This window comes from Theropithecus gelada, chromosome 1 (genome assembly GCF_003255815.1).
Source record: "Theropithecus gelada isolate Dixy chromosome 1, Tgel_1.0, whole genome shotgun sequence".
NCBI lineage: Eukaryota > Metazoa > Chordata > Mammalia > Primates > Cercopithecidae > Theropithecus > Theropithecus gelada.
Window position 1 is genome coordinate 72,151,758 of NC_037668.1, and position 19,111 is coordinate 72,170,868.

The following is a 19,111-nucleotide window of genomic DNA, read 5'->3' on the forward strand; positions in this document are numbered from 1 at the left end:
GCAGATTCCCATCAGGACACTAGCCCACAACTGCCCACTGCCCCACAGACAATGCTCTGCACTTTGGATGATGCCCAAGACCGAGACCACAGCCCCAGTCTGGTTCTGACCTCAGAGTGACCCAGAAGTAACTGCCTTCAGCGCAAACTCTCCCCCTCTCCAAAATAAAACCAAACACCTTGCGGAGCCCCCTAGCTATTCACACCTCTCTTGGTTTTCATTTTTGTTTGTTCTTTTTTCCAAGTTAGCTTCTGAAAAGCCCCAGCAGAGGAGCTCTGTGGCCAGCACCTTGCAGCCACCCTTCTACAGCATCCTAGCTTCTGTAGCAGCTTAATCCTCACAGCTCCCCAAAAGTGAACTGACTAGCAGGGTTTTCGATCCCCTCACTCCTGATGACTTCCCAGCCAGCTCAGCCCACTTGCTGAAGCCTCCAATCTGCATCATCCCGACCTGCTGACCTGCCTATGGCCCCCAGCAAAGAACTTCATTAAGGCCGAGAATTTATTCCTCCATAAGCCCTTAATTTATTACTGCACTGATTGGGACTCTGAATGCTCCAAGGTCAGGAAAAGTCGCTCTCAATTGTAGACACCAACCCTCCCTTCGGCAGTTTCTCCCGCTGCACCCTCCCAGGGGAGGGGGAGAGACAGAATGCTTCTTGGAGGGACCCAAGATTTTCTTTTAAGAGTTGGTCCCAATCCTATCCTCTTTAGAGCACCCAGAAATTGCAGCAAGGCATAGTGTACAGATGGCAGAGGAAAAGTGGAGCAGCAATCTTCATACCCTGATATATCAGGGTCTGTTAAATTCTGGGTGGCCCTTGTCCCTACAGCTGCTGGATTTGACTGGCTGAGCCCTGCCTGCCAGGACTGACTCAGAATCCTCCTAAGGCTGCCTGCCTGCTTCTCCAGAAGCCCACCTCCCTCAGTCTATTTTGTGTTGCTATAAAGGAATACCTGAGGCTGGGTAATTTATTTTTAAAAAATGGTTTATTTGGCTCATGATTCTGATGCCTGGAAAAGTTAAAGATTGGGCATGGGGTGAGGGCCTCAGACTGCTTCCACTCAAGGCAGAAAGTAAAGGGAAGCCAGCTTGTTCAGAGATCACATGGCAAAAGGAAGCAAGTTGAGATAGGGGGAAGTGCCAGGCTGTTAACAACCAGCTCTCTTGGGAGTGAATACGGTGAGAACTCACTGACATCCACCACTCCTGCCCCAGGGAGGACATTAATCCATTCATTCACAATGCAGACACCTCCCATTTGGTCCCATCTCTAACATTAGGGATCAAATTTCAACATGAGATCTGGAGAGGACAAACATCCAAACCATAGCACCACCCTATCAGGCCCAGGCGTCAGAGGGAATTCCACACAATTTGCAAATATGTGTGATGTGCATATGCTTGTGTGGCTATGTGTGTAGGTATGCATTTGTATTACATTTATACATATGTGTCCATGCACATGCAAGAGGGAAACATTTTATGCGTGCATGCATACATACACATACTCACATCCTTATGGAGGTCTCATCCATCCTTTCTGTTTCTTGATTCCTTATTCATAATAACATTCTTTTCCATTCAACATCAGCTACCCATTTCCATGGCCATACCTTGAGACTCAGAACCTGCCAACACCTAGAACTGCCCCATCTCTGAAATCACTAATTCAGACACCTATTCTCTAACCATAATCTCTAATCCTTCCATCTGGCATGTTAAACTATACCCAGCATACCAGTTCCTCATTTTATTGGTACCTATTTACTTTTTCCACATCCATCAGACTCCCTGCTATCTTCTTTTCCTCCAACATCCAGCTTAGATCCCATAATCCATCTTGTCAACTGCTGTCTTACCAATATTTTCAATTCCCTATCCCTTTCATCAAACCTCCTTGAGGAAAATCTCCACCCTGGATGAATCTAAATGTCTACTTTCTCCATGCCCACAACCAGGCAGCTGAGGTTCAATAAAGAAAAGTCATACAACTGAACAGAGTGGTTCCACAATGAATTAATACAATCAACCTCAACTGGATCCTCAACACTGCCTAGAAATCCTACTATACTTCTCAAGTCAGTTCATACATCTATTCTTTACTAGAACTACAGCAATCCTGTAAACCCTCCCAGCCCTTCCCTATTAGTGATCAGCAAATGACTCATCTTGTTTCACACAGAAAAATAAAAGCCATCAGATGGTAACTACCTCAACTTGCTGCCACCAAATCTATAAGCCCACCTACCTCCATTTGTGCGCATCTTCCTCTCCTTCCCTCTTGTCCCAGTAGAAGCAGGGACCTTCCTCCTAAAGAGAGCCAATTTCAAGAGTCTAGGTTCTCCAATCCTTCTCCTCTCACCTCCTCAGATGCCTCCCTTACTGGCTGCTTCTCCCTCCTGCACCTTCAACAGGATTTCCTTTTCTAATAGATCCTACAGAAAAATGCATCTTCTACCTTAAAAACAAAACCCGCTTTAACCCCCACTTGCCCCGCCACAGCTCTTGTCCTTTCTCTCTCTTCAAAGCAACATTTCTGAAAAGGCTGAAATTTCTCTATCTCCTCATTTCTCATTTACTCTTTAGTTCACTCCAATCTGGCTCCTGTCCCTATCATGCCACTCAGGACCAAGATCACTGAGGCCCCTGTTATTAAGTTCAGGGCTCATATTTTAGTCTTCCCCTTGTGCAGCCCTCTCTGAACTGACCACTCCTCTTCTTCTGAAACACTTTTTCTTGGTTTCTGCAGTACCACACTCTTATGACCTTTCTTCTTCTATCACTTTTTTACTCTCTCTGTCTCTTCAGCATTTAGCAAAATTAAATTTAAGTTCAAGCTCTGCCACGTACTAATATGAAACCATTCAGCAAGTTTCATTATTGCTCCACACCCTGGTTTTCTCAACCTTAAAATGTGAAAAATAATAGCAACCACTGAACTGGGTCCTGTGAGGACTAGACAATGTAGGTACATAACCATAGTGTCTAGCACAGCACTGTCCAATAGAAATATAATGTGAGCCACATATGAATCTTAGAATTTTCTAGTAGCCACACTAAAAAGTAAAATGAAACAGATAAAATTATTTTAATAATTTATTTTATTTTAGTATAGCCAAATATTATTTCACATGTAATCAATACAAAAAATTATGAGACATTTTTCATTTTTTCATACCAAGTCTTCGAAATCTGATGTATAACTTACACTTACTGTACATCTCAATTGGGATGCTAAAACTTCACCAGAAATACTTAATCTGCCAAGCGCAGTGGCTCATGCCTGTAATCCCAGCCCTTTGGGAGACCAAGGCAGGTTGATTGCTAAGGCAAGGAGTTGGAAACCAGCCTGGCCAACATGGCAAAACTCTGTTTCTACTAAAAATACAAAAATTAGCTTGGCATGGTAGCACACACCTGTAGTCCCAGCTACTTGGTAGGCTGAGGCACAAGAATTACTTAAACCCAGGAGGCAGAGGCTGCAGTGAGCCAAGATCATGCCACTGCACTTTTGCCTGGGCAACAGAGCAAGACTCTGTCTCAGGAAGAAAAAAAAAAAAAGGAAATACTTAATCTGTATTTAGATTTTATACAATTAACAGTTTAAAATGTAGATTCACCAACTCATGTTGTACTAAACATAAAATTTTTCAAGAAAGTTTTTAATTAATTAATTTTTTTGAGATGGAGTCTCACTCTGTTGCCCAGCCTGGAGTGCTGTGGCATGATCTTGGCTCACTGCAACCTACACTGCCTCCTGGGTTCAAATGATTCTCAAGCTTCAGCTTCCCGAGTAGCTGGGATTACAGGTGCCTGCCACCACATCCGGCTAATTTTTTTGTATTTTTTTTAATAGAGAGGAAGTTTTGCCATGTTGGCCAGGCTGGTCTCAAACTCCTGACCTCAGATGATCTGCCCACCTCAGCCTCCCAAAGTGCTGAGATTACAGGCATGAGCCACTGCACCTGGCCAAGAAAGTTTTTCATTTAAATTGATTAAAATTAAATAAAATTTAAAATGTGTTCTTCAGTCATACTAGCTATGTTTCAAGTGATATACTGCCACATGTGGCTAGTGGAAACTATGTTGGAAAACACAGGTCTAGCACACAAAATGCAATCTGTAATTCAGGACTATTTATTATATTTTCTTTCTATTTTTGACTATTCCTTCTCTATCTCGCAAATGTTGATACTTCTCAGTCCTAGGCTTTCTTCTCACCCTATACCCTCTTCTTTGGCAATCTCATCCACTTTCATGCTTTAATTATCAATCACAGACCAATAACACTGCCAATTTTTTTTATTTCTTTGAGACAAGGTCTTGCACTCCAGGCTAGAGTACAGTGGCACAATCATAGCTCACTGCAGCCTCAACCTCCTGGGCTCAAGGGATCCTTCTGCCTCAGCCTCCCAAGTAGCTAGGACTGCGAGCACGCATCACCAAGTCTGGCTAATTTTTTAATTTTTTTGTTGAGATGAGGTCTCACTATGTTGCTCAGGCTGGTCTTGAGTTCCTGGCCTCAAGTTATCCTCCCACCTCAGCCTCCCCAAGCACTGGGATTATAGGTATAAGCCACCATGCCTGGTCTTCAAATCTGCATCTCTTATCTAGGCTTCACCCCTGAGCCCCAGACCTATGTACTTAACTGCCTCCTCAATGTCTCAAAATCATCTTAACTCATATGCCCCACATTGACTTCACCTTCTTTTCCAGTCCTGAAACTTCTCCTTCTCCCATTATCTCAGTCAACTCATTCCAGTTCAGTTGCTCAAATCATAAATCCCGGGGTCATCATGGTCTCCTCCTTCATCCTCAACCCTCACAACCAATCACCATTTCCTGTTTATTATACAATCAGTGCTACTATAATACTCGTTGAAAGAGCAAAGTTGTCCAATGCAACTGATGTATTGGGAACAATTTATAGTAACACAAATTTTACATTTGCTTATGTGCAATTTTGTTCACAAGAAACACTAGATAAACACAGGAAACTATACCTCACTGAACAGGACTGGGTAGGAATATATAAAACACATACATGCACACGTCTTAAACATCTACCCGTCACCTAGATCACTGCATGTTATGGACCACATTCATCTGGTTACAATTTTCCATCTGATTTCAGATGATCTTCTTCCACTACTTCACAATAACTCACAAGCTGCAACCCTTCTCATGCCCATTTCTATAAGCAAACTTTGGGGTTTTACAGAGTAAAGTACCGTATTTATTGTGGTATTTATGTATTTCTTAAGCATTAATGTATAAAACTATGCTACCATTTTTATTAGATTCCTATCTTTTCTTTTATGTGTCACTAACTGAATTTTTATTGTATGACTTTCTCTAGCACAGTGATTTTCAGAAATCTATATATGTTGCATTATAGCAGAACCGACTATACCATTTAATACTCAGGAATTGGCCCATTTCTCTACATTTCCACTGCTATCAGTTCAATCCAAGTAATTACCATCTTTCACCTGGACCACAGAAACAGCCTAATTCTGTGGTTCTCAACCAAGGACAGTATTCCTCCACTCCCACCCTGGCCAGGCCACTAGAAATGTATACGGGGTGATATTTTTTATTATCACAATGACTCAGAGAGGGGCACTATTGGTATTCAATCAACAGGGGCTGGGGATGCTACAAGTTCAGCAATGTCACCCACACAATGATTTGTCCCACCCAAAAATGCCATAGCCCTATAAAGAAAAACCAGCAACTGGTCTCCTGTATCTGCTCTTAACTCCTTCTACACTACGGCCAGAGAGAACTTTCTTAGAATGCAAATCAGATGATACCCCTCTTATATTTAATACCCTTTAATAGCTTCCTCTTACCCTAAACATCAAGGTCAAAATCAAAGTGTGGTCTATAGGCTCCTGACTTCCTTCTAGCCTCATCTCATGCCACTCTCCTTTTGCCACCTTCACTACGTTTTAGGCCTTCATTCACTCAACAGATAAGGATTAAACATCTGTGTGCTAGGAACTATTCAGAGTGATGGCGGTAGAGCAGTGAACAAGAGACACAAATTCTTTCTCCTCCTAGAACTTACATTCTAGTTTCATAAAGTTGCCAGGCTTCTCCTCACCTCAGTCTCTCGTCACACGCTACTTTGTGCTTAGTCAATTCCAACTCACTCTTCAGGTCTCAGCTTAGACATCCTTCCTCAGGGAACAATCCTCTGACCCCACCCTACTAAGTTAGCTCCTTCTTATATGATCCATGACTCTGAACTGTTTAGTGTTACTCAATGCAACTAAAATTATTTATTCAACATCTACCTTCTTATATCCCCAGGCCCTCACACAGTACCTGGCACACAGAAGGCATTCAAAATATTTATTGGCCAGGCACAGTGACTAATGCCTGCAATCCTAACACTTGGGGAGGCTGAAGAGGGCGGACTGCTTGAGCCCAGGAGTTTGAGACCAGCCTGGGCAACATGGCAAAACCCCATGTCTACAAAAAATACAAAAACTAGCCGGGCATAGTGATGGGCACCTGTAGTCCCAGTTACTTGGGAGGCTGAAGTGACAGGATCATCTGAGCCCGGGAGGTCAAGGCTGCAGTGAGCCGTGTTTGTACTACTGCACTCTAGCCTGCATGACAGAGTGAGACCCATCCCCCGTCTCACAAAAAAAAGAATATTCATTTACTGATGAAGATATATATATTTTATACATGTCTGTTTACCTGTGTGCACATATCTTTATACCTTATGAATACATATGTATAAACACCTTCATGTCTGGGTATGTCTCCAAATACTTCTGCAGGTGACTGCTTGTATGAATATGTGCATATACATGAATGCATGTATGGATACAGACATGCAATCTGGAGTATACTCACTTGGGGTGTATGTATTTACATGCATATACATGTGTATATTTATGCATGTGCGTGTGTGTGTGTGTGTGTGTGTGTGTGTGTGTGTTTATTCTTGTGGCCCCTCAGTGACAGCTCTGATCTCCTGGAGGGAGCTGGGAGCAGGGCCCCAAGTCCTCTCTATGCTGACAGCTCAATAAGAATATAAGATCATTCAATGACGTTCCAAATGTCAGCAAACACAGGCCTGCTCCACTCTGCTACAGGGGAAGTAGGTGGCAGCGAGAGATGTGGAAACTTGGCCATTGAAAAGTGCCTATTTCCTGATGCAACCCACACCACTTCTGGAGAAGTAAGGGCAGCTGAAAGACATTTTGCCTCTTCTCAGATTAGAGGTCTTAGGAAATAGGCATGGTGAATTCATCCCCAGTTGCTCACTCACTAGGCAAGTCTCAGGTGACCAAGCAGACCAGGACCTTCCCCACCTTTCTCAAGGAGTAATGCTCTGCTGGGGGAGTGGAGGACGAGGAGAGAAGAAAGGGAAGGGAGAAACACAAAGTAAGATCAAGGACAGGAGAGGACCCTGTAGAGAACCAGAGCCTGGGTCACACAGGGGACACAAGGCATGGAGTAAGGCTTTTACATAATATTCATACAACCTTGACAATGACCTCTCTGGCTTTGCTTTTATCATTAATCTTTTTAAGCAGGAATCTTAGTGCAGCCTGCACCAAGTCACACAGCATAAAGGTCAGAAAGAGTACCATGCCCCTGGGCCTCCAGGACTCAGCAGCCTCTATGTCCTGAATGGCTGTTGGTAAGGACTGAGCTAAAGTCCAGAGTTAAGCCATCTCTCCTGTCAGGCCTTTAAGCATCCTTGCAATACAAAGTGGCTAGAGTACAGAGAGGAAGGGGTTAGACCCCTTGTTCTCCCAGACTTGCTCAGCTTACCTCACACAAGGAAATCACGAGGCCAACTAGGAACAGAGTCCTCAGTTTCCCCTTGTATCTATTCCCTTCCTCTTCAGGTCAGCACAGTCTGCAGGGAAACCAAGCTGAACAGACTCTGGGCAGCCTGCCTCTACCCCCACCCTTTGGGCCAGCAGCACCAAGGTGACCCTGCGTGGCAATGTTACAACATGGGTTGGCTGCTTTCCTGCCTTTCTGCCAAGGAACCTGGAGGCAGGGAGCTATCCATACACCAAAAAGTCTAGTGAACTTCACAGGGTAATTGTTCATGGTCAGCGCCTGCCTCGCCTGGCCGGGCCTTCACATTGCATTTGCTGAGGCCAGCAAGCAGCTCAGATGTGCTCTGACAGCCGGTATGCTATATTCCAGGGTCCATGCCTCGCCACACCCACACGCCTAGCCCCACCCACATGCCTAGCTCTGCCTTGGGGGACCTCTATGGAACTAGTCCTCAAAGATGAATCTGTCAGCCAGCAATTACTCACTGAGCACATACTCTATACCCAGCCCTGGCCTAGTCACCGGAGACACAGAGAGGAACCAGACTTCATCTCTGTGATCCAGATGGCCATGTGTGGAAGGAAGTACACATGGATTCAATTTCAACTGAGATAAGTGATTTCCCAAGTGCCAAGGAACCTCAAGGCAAGAGGCTGACTGCTGGGCTTCTCAGAAGTGATAACTGAGTTGAATCTTCCAGGGCAGGGAATATGTCGATGAAGATGACTGAGGGACATTTCAGACAGAAGGCAGGCCACAGGGCAAGGCCCAAAGCTAGGGCAGTGCCTAGCTTCTTCAGCATAAGAGGAGTAGTAAGCAGCAGTTGCCCAGTTTCGTGGGAGATCACCAGGAAAGGGGGGTAGGAGTCAAACTGCAAACAAGCCAAGTGCAAAGCACCTGTCCACCAGTGGAAAGCAGAGGACTTCACAAATGATGCCACAAAGTATGGAACTAAGTCCAAGGTCATTGTCAGTGTGGGACAAATACTTATAAAGCTTTCTCTTCCACTGCTACTCCACATGTTTGCTTAGCTCCAGCCCCCACACACACCAAAAGCATGCTGCCCTCCCTGCCGAGAAAGCATTCTCTTCTCCTCCTATCCATATCCCACCTTCCTTGAATGCCCAGGTCAAGACTCAAATCCTCGCCATACCTAGCCTCACCCCCCTTGACCTCTCTCTTCTCTAAGTGCCCTGGGAGCCACTACCTTGACCCCTGGTGTGTTCTCTTTTCTCTGAGCTTCCTCTGACTGGTAGCATGAAGCTCCTGAGGCTGCTCCAGGACTGCTGCCCTTAGATCAGAATGATTTATGGAGGTGAGTCTCCCTAGTGCACTGGGCCTCCCAGAGCAAGGATCCCTCTAGAGCAGGGATACTCTGCTAGGAAAGTACAGTTTTCTAAGTGATTCGTTCTCTTCCAGGGCTCACTATCCTAGCCACACAGGGTCCTTGTCGGTCCATAGCCTCAGCATCAGCTCCCCAGATGTTTGATGCTACATGAGTTCCAGTCTCTGCCCTCATGTCCAAAGGGAACTGGACTCTAGATTCCATGGCTCTTCCTCACATGAACCAGGCTCTCCTGGAGCAAGGCAGGAACAAAGCCAACTTAAATGAACTCTGCCTCCCAACCAGAGTGATATATCAGGACCAGTCAGGAGGGTCAGAGGCCACATTCATGATAACAACAAAGGAGAATACTTTCCCAGAGGCTCAGCTAGTGCCACGTCTCTCCTATAGACAAGGCACTCTGCCCACAGACTCAGCTCTGAGCAAGAGCCCCCAAAAATCTCCTCAATTGGGACTTCTCTGCATGTCTGGGGGACACCAACTAGGGCAGTGTCATAATCTGCCCAGCTGCCTGGTCCCCAAGCAGCTCTCCACTGTCAGAAATAACCACATTTCAGTGCATATTAGCTAAGGAAAAGGAAGAGGTTAAGAAAAGAGAAGAACAAAAAGAAAAGGAAGGAGAACAGATATAAGAAAAGAAAGCAAAGGACAGGAGCTCTGAGGCACAAGAGCACCAGGGGAAGCACCCAATTGGGGCTCAGACACAGTACCTTTTTCAGATTAATCCACTGCTTGAAGTAATCCGCCACTGGCAAGCCCAAGTACTGGCACTGGCCTGGGAGCCTACAAAAAAAGGGAAGAGAGAACAAGTTGGGCGCATCCATGTCCCAGGTATGAAGTCTTAAGATAGGTAGTCCAACAGAGCCTATGAGACAAACAGACCTCAAAAGATCAATCCATTAGCCATGAGTCCCACCCCACCAAAGAAAGGGACCCCACCTCCAGCACCATGGACACCGGACTCCAGCTCTAGCCCTCAGATCCAAGTGTGAGAGCCCAAAAACTCTTTTCGAAATAACAGCAGCAGGCCACTATTTCCTAATGGCTTACAGTATGCCAAGCACCTTATATTTTCACATTTCATCTTCAATGCAATGCTGAGACATAGGTACTGTTGTCTACATTTTACAGACTAGAAAACGAGATTTAGAGAGGTTATCCAAGGTCCCACAGCTAAAACATGATAGTGCCAAGAACTGAACCCAGTTCTGTCTGACTCCAAAGCCTATGTTCTTTCTATGCACTGGTTTGTTGTTTTGCTACAGCAGAGAGGCAGACAGACAAGATAGGAGGAGAGAAAGGCAGAGCATATGATTTAGAGATAGATGAGCAGGGGTTTCAGCTCACATTTAAGCCTCTGGCTAGAGGTTTGTTTCAGATAGAGAAGAGGCCAGGCAGAAGGATAAGAAGAGGTCAGAATTTAAGGGTCTGTTCTTGTTTTTTTTCTTTAAATTAGAATTTATCAACGATCTCCCCCTCTAGTTGGTGATGCTGTTTTACTCAGACAAATCCACTCAATCAAACATGCATTGATGCTTAACGAGGGTCAGGAACTTACGAGTCAAAAAGTAAGATGTAACTCTTGCCCATAAAGGGCTCAGTTTGTTCAGAGGTACAGGCAATGAAAGAAAGACAAAAACAGCCTTAAGTTGGAGCGCGGGGGCATATGCAAGGATGGAGGAAGACAATACTGGAAATAGCAGCCAGGAAAGATCATAGTCTTATTCCTAAGAGAAGAGCTTTGTCACAGGCAATGGAGAGCCTCTGATGAGTTGTGATTTACCAAGACTGTTCTAGAGGCAGCAAAAATAATAGACTAAAAGAGCAGGGTAGGAGCCAGGAGAGAGAAACAGTAGTGGTAAAGGTGGTGATCAAGGAACAGACATTAAGATGTAAAGGAGGCCCCGGTGACTAAATAAAATGTGGGACCCAGTGAGAAAACAGTAGAGCTCTGCTTGCTAGCTTCATGCTGCTCACTAAGATGGATCCAAAGAAGGACGCAGTGGCATGGAGAGCCTATGTGACATCTGGAGCAAGCCAGTATTTGATCAGTTTTATTACGGTTTTTAAATGCTCTACCTGTAGCATACCCACTTTCTGCCCAAACTCGGGGGGAACTGCTCCCCTGCCCCATCTTTAGTATGCCACTAGAAGGAAGCATGAGGTTGGGAATGCAGTTGTAGATATATGCCTGACACACAATAAGCACTCGATGTCTGCTGAGTTTGAGGTGCCTAGGAGATACTTGGCAGTGAAATGGTGTCTCAGAGGCAACTGGATATCCAGTTTTGAAGAGAGGTCTGGAATAAGAATACAGATTGCCAAATCATTAATATCATTATTAATGTAATCATTCACATAACCTAAGTAAAATTAAAGCCAGGAGAGTAAATCAGATCACCTGGGAACAGTATAGAGTGAGGTGAGCAGAGGGCCCAGGCTAATGCCTTGCAAGTTTTATTGAGCTAAAATGAAACCAGGTTACCTCCATCAGACCATCATCACACACAAGGACCTCACTTCATGAAGCGGCCAGATCTAATTTTGGACTCGATTCTTAGAACATCCTTCCTTAAATACTAAAGTCTGTCTCCCTGTAACATCTACCCGTGGGTCCAAAGTATGTCTTTAGAAAATACAGAGAAAAAGACTTCCATCTTTTCCTCACAGAACCCTTCCAAGATCTGAGAGTCTAGAAAGCTTCCATGAGAGTACCCTTCTCCAACCCACATACCCTTATCAACTTTAAGAGTTCCTCAGGAGACAATATGCCATGAGTCAGGACTTACCCAACCTATCCCCATTCCCAAAGGGCAAGGCCCCAGACCTTTCTCAGAGTATTAGACACCTAAAGTCAGACATGCTCTTTTGACCTCACTTCATATTACCTGTGGTCAATCTAAACTGTGATAAAAGCGTGCTTCCCCTTTCTGGAATATATAGAACTGATTTTTGAGTTTGAAATGTAAGTCATTAGTGTCAACTGCCATAGAGTGGTCAAGCAAGATGACAGTTGGGAAAAACCCAATGGATTTAGTAACGAGAAGGTCACAAATAATCTTCGTGAAAGGGGGATCAGTGGGCTGAGTGTGGGAGGCGGAAGGCAACCTGCAAAGTGTGGAAAGAGTGAGAGATAAGACAGTGCAGATTACAAGTGCAAAATCCTTTTCTAGAAAGTTTGGCTACAAGAATCCAGTTAAGATGACTGATTCCACTCCAGAAAGTTCAAGGCCATCCAGCCTTCCCTCCATTACCCTTCAAATATTTGACAGATACTAATAGAAAATTGATCCCCTTGTTTCAGGCAGTGTATAGTAAGGATTTACTTTTATAAGACCCAAGATATCTCACCTGAAGAACAGGTTACTCTCAAACATCCAAGTGGCACAGTGACATTAACTACAACTGGTCAGTTTCCCGGAAGGGAAATTCTGGCTGAGGCCAAGATGATGAAGGGGTATCCAGACAGATGTGCCCATGTGGGATGAAGGACCAAGAACATGAGGAAATAAGGCAAGGTTTTTAAGGATGAAAGGTAGCCTTAGGAGCTAGAATGTGGTTGCCTAAAAAGCAGAACTGCAATCTGACAATAATTCTATTTCCTTCAATCTTTCTTTCATGTTCTTTATCCTTGGTATTTGTGAAAATCCTTGCTGAACTCAGCTATTTTAGAAAAATCACATTAAGGTCTATGAGTGAAGGGGGCCACCAGAAGCAGCAGAATCTACAAAGGGAATAAGTCAGGGGGACTGGCCAGCAAAAGGCAGGGAGCCTCAATCTTATTCTCCCCTAGCCAACTGCAGCACTCTCTTTTAGTTGACACAGGCCAGCAGTCCTTTTGGCTCTGGCTAGCCCTGGGAGAAGAAGGGGCTCTCTCCTTAGCAGAATTTTAAGGGAAGACACAGCTGTAGACATTTCCACTGTCTAGGAAGGGTCTAGGTCAGTGGGATCATACCTATCCTTCTCAGAGGAAGACCTATCCCAGAGGGGCCACACTGAGGACAGACCAGACTGTCAGGTTGGATACTCAGCCTGAGATATGGCTCAGCAGCAGTCCTGAGTGTCATTCTGAATTCCATGTCTGACAGATGCACATGGGGGTTAGGCACTATAACTCTCACTCAGGGGCTCTAGCGACTTGCAGGTACACACGCAGTTTGCAGATTCACTCACAGGGATTCAGGTTGCTGAGTAGTCCTCTGGGTGGTCCTAGCCCTATGACTCCAAGACACAAGCCATACAAATGTGGCAGGGCCCAGCCCCATCTTCAAGAGAGACATAGGACCAAATGCCAGAATTTGAGCTCGCAGGTGCCTCATGGGAAGACAGCTACATATCTCTATCACACACCCTACCCCAGCTTAGAGAGGATCAAGACAGAAAATCTGTGAGGAAGGTGGGTTACAGTGGTCATCATCCCTTACACAAAAGAGGAAACTGAGGCTCAGAGAAGAAAAGGATTTTCTCAAACAACAAGCCAAGGGTCGTACTAGAAATGGAACCCAAAGCTTCTGACTGCACAGGCATAAGCTGTATAGATACACTCAGGGTTCTCTACAGTCCCTGGGAAGGCAAAGCCTGGGGCCTTAGAGAAGCAAGTAGCATAGTGGTCACTGCTCAAGGCCACGCCTGGGTTCAAGGTTCTTAAGTGCCTAAGGTCAGTGGGTATCAGTGGGTACATGGTTCCATCAAACTGTCAAAAAAAAAAAAAAAAAGTGCCCCAGGGACAAAGGGTCTGAATGCTGTACATTCCTACCAGATCTTGATTCCAAGAAAAGAGCCACTGGCAGTGGGCCCTGGACTAGCCTGCGGGCATGAATGTGCAGGCAGGTTTATGGTGCCCAGGTCTCCATGCAGCTGGATTCACTGGGCACAAAGCAACCCAACTGCCCAAACATCATCTGGTCATGCTTATTACTGCTGCCCAATGAAATTTTATGCACCGAGTCCACAGGTGTGATTTCCCCTTCTTTATGAGGGCCAGAATGACATCACTGATGGCCAATAGAAAAGAGCCAATTATGTCCAGGCCATAAAAAGGAATGAGATTTTTTTCAACCAAATCAAAAGTTCCTTCAGTTTCATGAATGCAAGAGGCCCCTTTAAGGAAGGGTCCCCCAATCCTGCCTGTGGGCTCAAGGGACATGATTGCTTTCCAAAGACTAGGGGTCTAAGGCCAGAAAGGTGGTCCACCCTTGGCATTTATCACGTGACCTGCTATCACCACATTAGCCCCTCAGGGTCACCAGAACAGATGAACAAACCCTACCCTCAGACCCTAGCCAGATCCTCTCTACTCCATCCAGGGGAAAATTAAAAGAGACAAGATACTCAAGTTCCTTTATTACTCCTTTTGAATAACAGAAAAGAAAGCAAAGAGCATTCCCCCCGCTTAGAAAGAAGAGAACAATATAGAGGAAACGGGGGTGTAAGAAACTGCCCCTCACCCCCATAAGCACACAGCACAAAGCAAAAGGAGCCAGCCTTCCCCACCCCACCCCTCATTCAGCTCTACCACCTGCAACTGAGCCACACTGGCTCGGCCCGAGACAGCCCTGATGGCAAACAGGTGTGGCTAGCCCGGCGCCAGCCAAGGCAGGGGAGTAGCTCATTAGGGGAACACCCCTGTCGCTAATGGGTATGGCCACGGTGAAGCTATTGTGAGCAGGAGCTCAGCTTTGAAGATTAGGTGAGGCAGACGTGGGGGGAGAGCTGCTAGGCTGAGGCAAGGAAAGCTGCACATCCATGGAGGTCTGCCAGACAGACTGGCAGACAGGCCAACAGCTAGGACCAGCAAAAGAGCAGGCACCATGCTGGAAAAGGTGATGGACACTCTGCCTTCCATGCTTTCATCTCTTCAAGACTTAGGGGCAAACCCAACTCAGGGAGATGCATGTCATTCTCACTTTTAGCAGACTCAAAAATTTGAAGAGGAAGGGGACCAGCAGACTCTGGAGGCCTCCTTGGCTCCTTTCTCCCTCTCAAGAAAGGCTGTGGTACCTGGATCTTGGAGTGATGTGGGCTGGCAGTCCTGGTGCCTGCCAGCTCCAGGACAGGCACATACTATTTGCCTGCAGGAGCAAACTACTGTATTCCATGTGATATGCAGAAATGACGGAGTGTGGAGAGGCTCTGTCTTCTTCAAAGTCATCATTGGACCATGGAGGCACAGAAGGCCCAGGTTTGGGGAGCAGTGGGCCAGTAGAAGCCAACCAACCAGCCAGCTGGAAGATCCTACCACAGGGATACCTGTGAGGGGTGGGTAGGCTTGCTTCTATGCAGAGTTGCCACACTTGCTCATTCCAATACACTCTCAAAGAATGCTGTCGTGAGCAACCCTGTAGCTCATAACTGCCACGATTTCCTATGCTTCTCTCCAAGTCTTGAGCCTTAGGAAAGGGCCCATTCCCACTGGATCCCAGTCAGGGAGTCCTATCTAGTCAGAGCCTCCACAGGCAGCACGATGTGAGTCTGTGTCCAGCACGTTCAGGCTACTCCAGCCGAAGCAGCACTTAGCTGGGGACACAGCTCTTTGTCTCTCCTGTTTCCGTTCCCCCACCCAGAGGAGATAAACAGACCCTGGGTGATAAACGGCCCGCCTTTCACGATCACTTTTCCTCAAGTTGAGGAGAGTAGCTAGTGATGGATGGGCTGGAATTTGGTTATCAGGAAGGGCTGTCAGCCAGAGGTGCCTATCTCCTCCCCCACTACGCAGGGCATCATTACACTGTGGCATTGAGGTAAAATATGACCAAGGGGAGGGAAAGAAGAAAGAGGGGAAGGCTGAGCTTACACACGGAGCAAATTGAGCAACAATGAGAGCAGGCACGAGGCTGGGACGTTAGTTATCTGCCCGTGACACCTTTTATCTCTGCACAAATTGGTCCTTCCTCCCCCACCGCATCCTCTTATACAAACAGAGGCAGACACAATGTGTCACCACTGCAACAGCATAGCAATTTAACCCGAATTAGTGAGGGGGTCAAGCTAGGAAATAGGGGTTTCTCATTTCAACAGGTTCCTTAGTCTCAGCTCTGAACTACCACATTGAGCGAAGGAGGGTAGAGAGAAGGCAGACTCATAATTGAATTCACTCACTTGGCCACTGCTGATGTATAAAAAATTAATGCATGAGCCTCCTACTTATCAAAGCTGGTTAGTATCTATCTCACCTGCGAGATGCACCATGTCAGAAGACACAGCATGGGCCCGCCCCAGGCAGGCCTAGCACTCAGTGCCTTTAGCCAGGATAGGAATCAGCAAGAACAGGAAGAGAAAAGCACTGCCCAAGGACATCAGCCCCAAGACATAAACCCCTGCTAGAAGCCTACAGGACAAAGTGCTGGGGAGGGCTGGGGATACTATAGGAGCAGATCGCATCAAAGGTGGTCCTTGACAGTTCAAGAATACACTTCAGCCTACACAGAAAAAAGGCATCCTGGCTCCACCTCCAACAGAAGAGGTGCAGGTTGTTCTGTGAATAACCCCTCAGACAGACAGTCCCACACTGCTGCGCCTGAAACTGAGGATGCCAATGGCAGCACTGATGGCACTGACAAGGCAAAAGAACAGGGAGGAGAGGAGCCTAGCCTTTTCCCCAGTGACCTCGCCTACTGCAGGACCTGGAGTGACAGATGGAGAAGGCACCTTGGGACTCATTCTCCCCATCAAAGTCCCCTGATGGTGCGGCATGCGGCTCAACCCCTGCCCACTACCACGGCTCCACTACACTAAGATAACTTGGTCAAATGACCACGTGTCCTGGGGTAAGTGACTTCACCTCCATGCCCTGCTCTGTGAGGGTTAAAGGAGCCAACCAAGGGAAACATGCTTTACAAATAAAGCCTCATAGAAGGGATTCCAGGTATAAGGAGATCGATTAAGATCAAACCTGCAGCCGGGCGCGGTGGCTCAAGCCTGTAATCCCAGCACTTTAGGAGGCCGAGACGGGCGGATCACGAGGTCAGGAGATCGAGACCATCCTGGCTAACACGGTGAAACCCCGTCTCTACTAAAAATACAAAAAATTAGCCGGGCGTGTTGGCGGGCGCCTGTTGTCCCAACTACTCAGGAGGCTGAGACAGGAGAATGGCAGGAACCCGGGAGGCGAAGCTTGCAGTGAGCTGAGATCGCGCCACTGCACTCCAGCCTGGGTGACAGAGCGAGACTCCGTCTCAAAAAAAAAAAAAAAAAAAAAAAGATCAAACCTGCAATGGCCTTTGGAGATGCTTCCAGGCCACCTGCATTGACAAGACAGTGCCTTGGTCAGGAAAAGGATACTGGAGAAGGCTTGCTGGGGGTGACAGGAAAAGGGAAAGTTCCAGAACCACTCTACAGCTGCAAAACGAATTCCAAGAAGCTTGGGCTGAGGGGAGGAGTTATGAGTAGAGGAAGCACCTTGGGACTCATTCTCCAAATCCAAAGATTCAGCACACAAATATCAAGGAACAAAAGCCAAGACCCCAGGCCAGACACAAAACGAGAGAGCTTTCTACCTCAACCAATCACTTCATATTCAGGAGTATCACTGAGACCCAAGACCCTCAGACAGAGGCTAATGGAACTTGATTTCTCTCTTGAGAGAGCTTCCAGGCCCACCTAGAAGATAACCATAGCAGACACAGAACGGTCACTGTAGGAGTGACTACTGAGAAGTGGCCATCTCACTTCTGCTGGTGGGAGGGGAATGTCGAGGGTACTCACAGACTCAGCTGCAATTCCCCAGGCTCAAGCAAGTGCGCGTGCGTGCACACATGCGATCCCTCCATTCTCCGCTGCCGGCCCACAGCCCTGGGGGGAATGCACTGCTGACTTATCAGCCCACTTTGCCCCCACACTTGCCCCCATCCTCTGGGACGGCTGCAGGTTACAATTCCAACCACAGGCTTCAGAAAGATGATACACTTGCTGGAGCCTGCGAAGGGTCAGGAGAGAGTACTGTTTGAAATACCAGCATGACAGCTGGCTCCTTGTCTGTCTCTTCCTCCCCAACTCCCTCCCCAAACTTGTCATGGTACAAGAAGTCTATAAGCAGCCCATCAGCTTTAAATATCAGTGTGCGTGAAGCAGGAGCACGAGAGCGAGGGAGCGGGAAGCCGACAGCGAGCGCCTCTGTCGCCACTGCCTGTCAGGGAACACTAATGAATTTCACCACCAGCAGCCAGGCTTCAGATGGGGGTGAGCTAGGGGCTGGGGGGTTTTCTAGGGAGAACTCTGGCAATATTAAAACATATTTTCCCAAAGCGCTGTTAATAAATGTCATTGTGGAGCTGAGAACTACGGCCTACCACCAGGACTTCAAGGGCAGAAAGGCATGGAGCAAGCCCCACTGTCCTCTCAAACACGGACGAGAGTGCAAGTATGAGGCTGGAGGCAGCCGGCTGAGCCCCACAGTGAGGCTGGGTGACCTTGGCAAGCCTCTCACTTCATCTTGCCACTGTTACCCTCACTCATCTCATCAAGGCCTTGGGATGCCTTGTTGAGAGGACTAGGATAAGAAGGAAAGGCCTGAGGCAGGGAGAGATGACCAGCTGTGCCTTCCTGGCCAGACTTACCACCCACCCCACCTCAACCAACTTCAGCTCACTCACTTCACAGTGAGGCCCCACAGCAAGGGGTTACAGGCCACGCTTCCAGACTCAGGTGAGGTGGGGTGAGAAACTCTGGCACCAGTCCTAACAGGAAGCTACATTTCCCCTACAGATGTCAGGAGCCAGAGCTCCTTATTATTTTACAGATAAAGAAATGGAGTGAGAGTGGGAATGTGACTTTCCCAAGACCCTACAACTAGAAAGCAGTAAAGCCAGGAATGGAAACCAGGTCTCGTCATTCTAAAAGCCCTGTTCTTTCCACAATGCCACACAGCTTCTTTGAGGCAGGGCTGATCACCTCACTGTCTCCTGTGTGTCCTCTATCCCCAGGCTCTGCCCTTCCCCTCCATTACCC

At 46.8% G+C, this 19,111-nt stretch overlaps 1 protein-coding gene across 8 annotated transcripts in view; it reads right to left on the minus strand.

The window, feature by feature from the left end:
- Positions 1 to 19,111, minus strand: part of ERI3 (ERI1 exoribonuclease family member 3) — a 135,655-nt gene that overhangs the window by 54,350 nt on the left and 62,194 nt on the right. For 7 of the 8 annotated variants that reach the window (XM_025378167.1, XM_025378207.1, XM_025378178.1 and 4 more), the window contains one exon: positions 9,877 to 9,949. In XM_025378167.1, the coding sequence (XP_025233952.1) occupies positions 9,877 to 9,949 (73 nt within the window). Of the gene's footprint in view, positions 1 to 9,028; positions 9,113 to 9,876; positions 9,950 to 19,111 lie in introns of all 8 variants that reach the window. The other variant, XM_025378139.1, reaches the window with a different exon arrangement.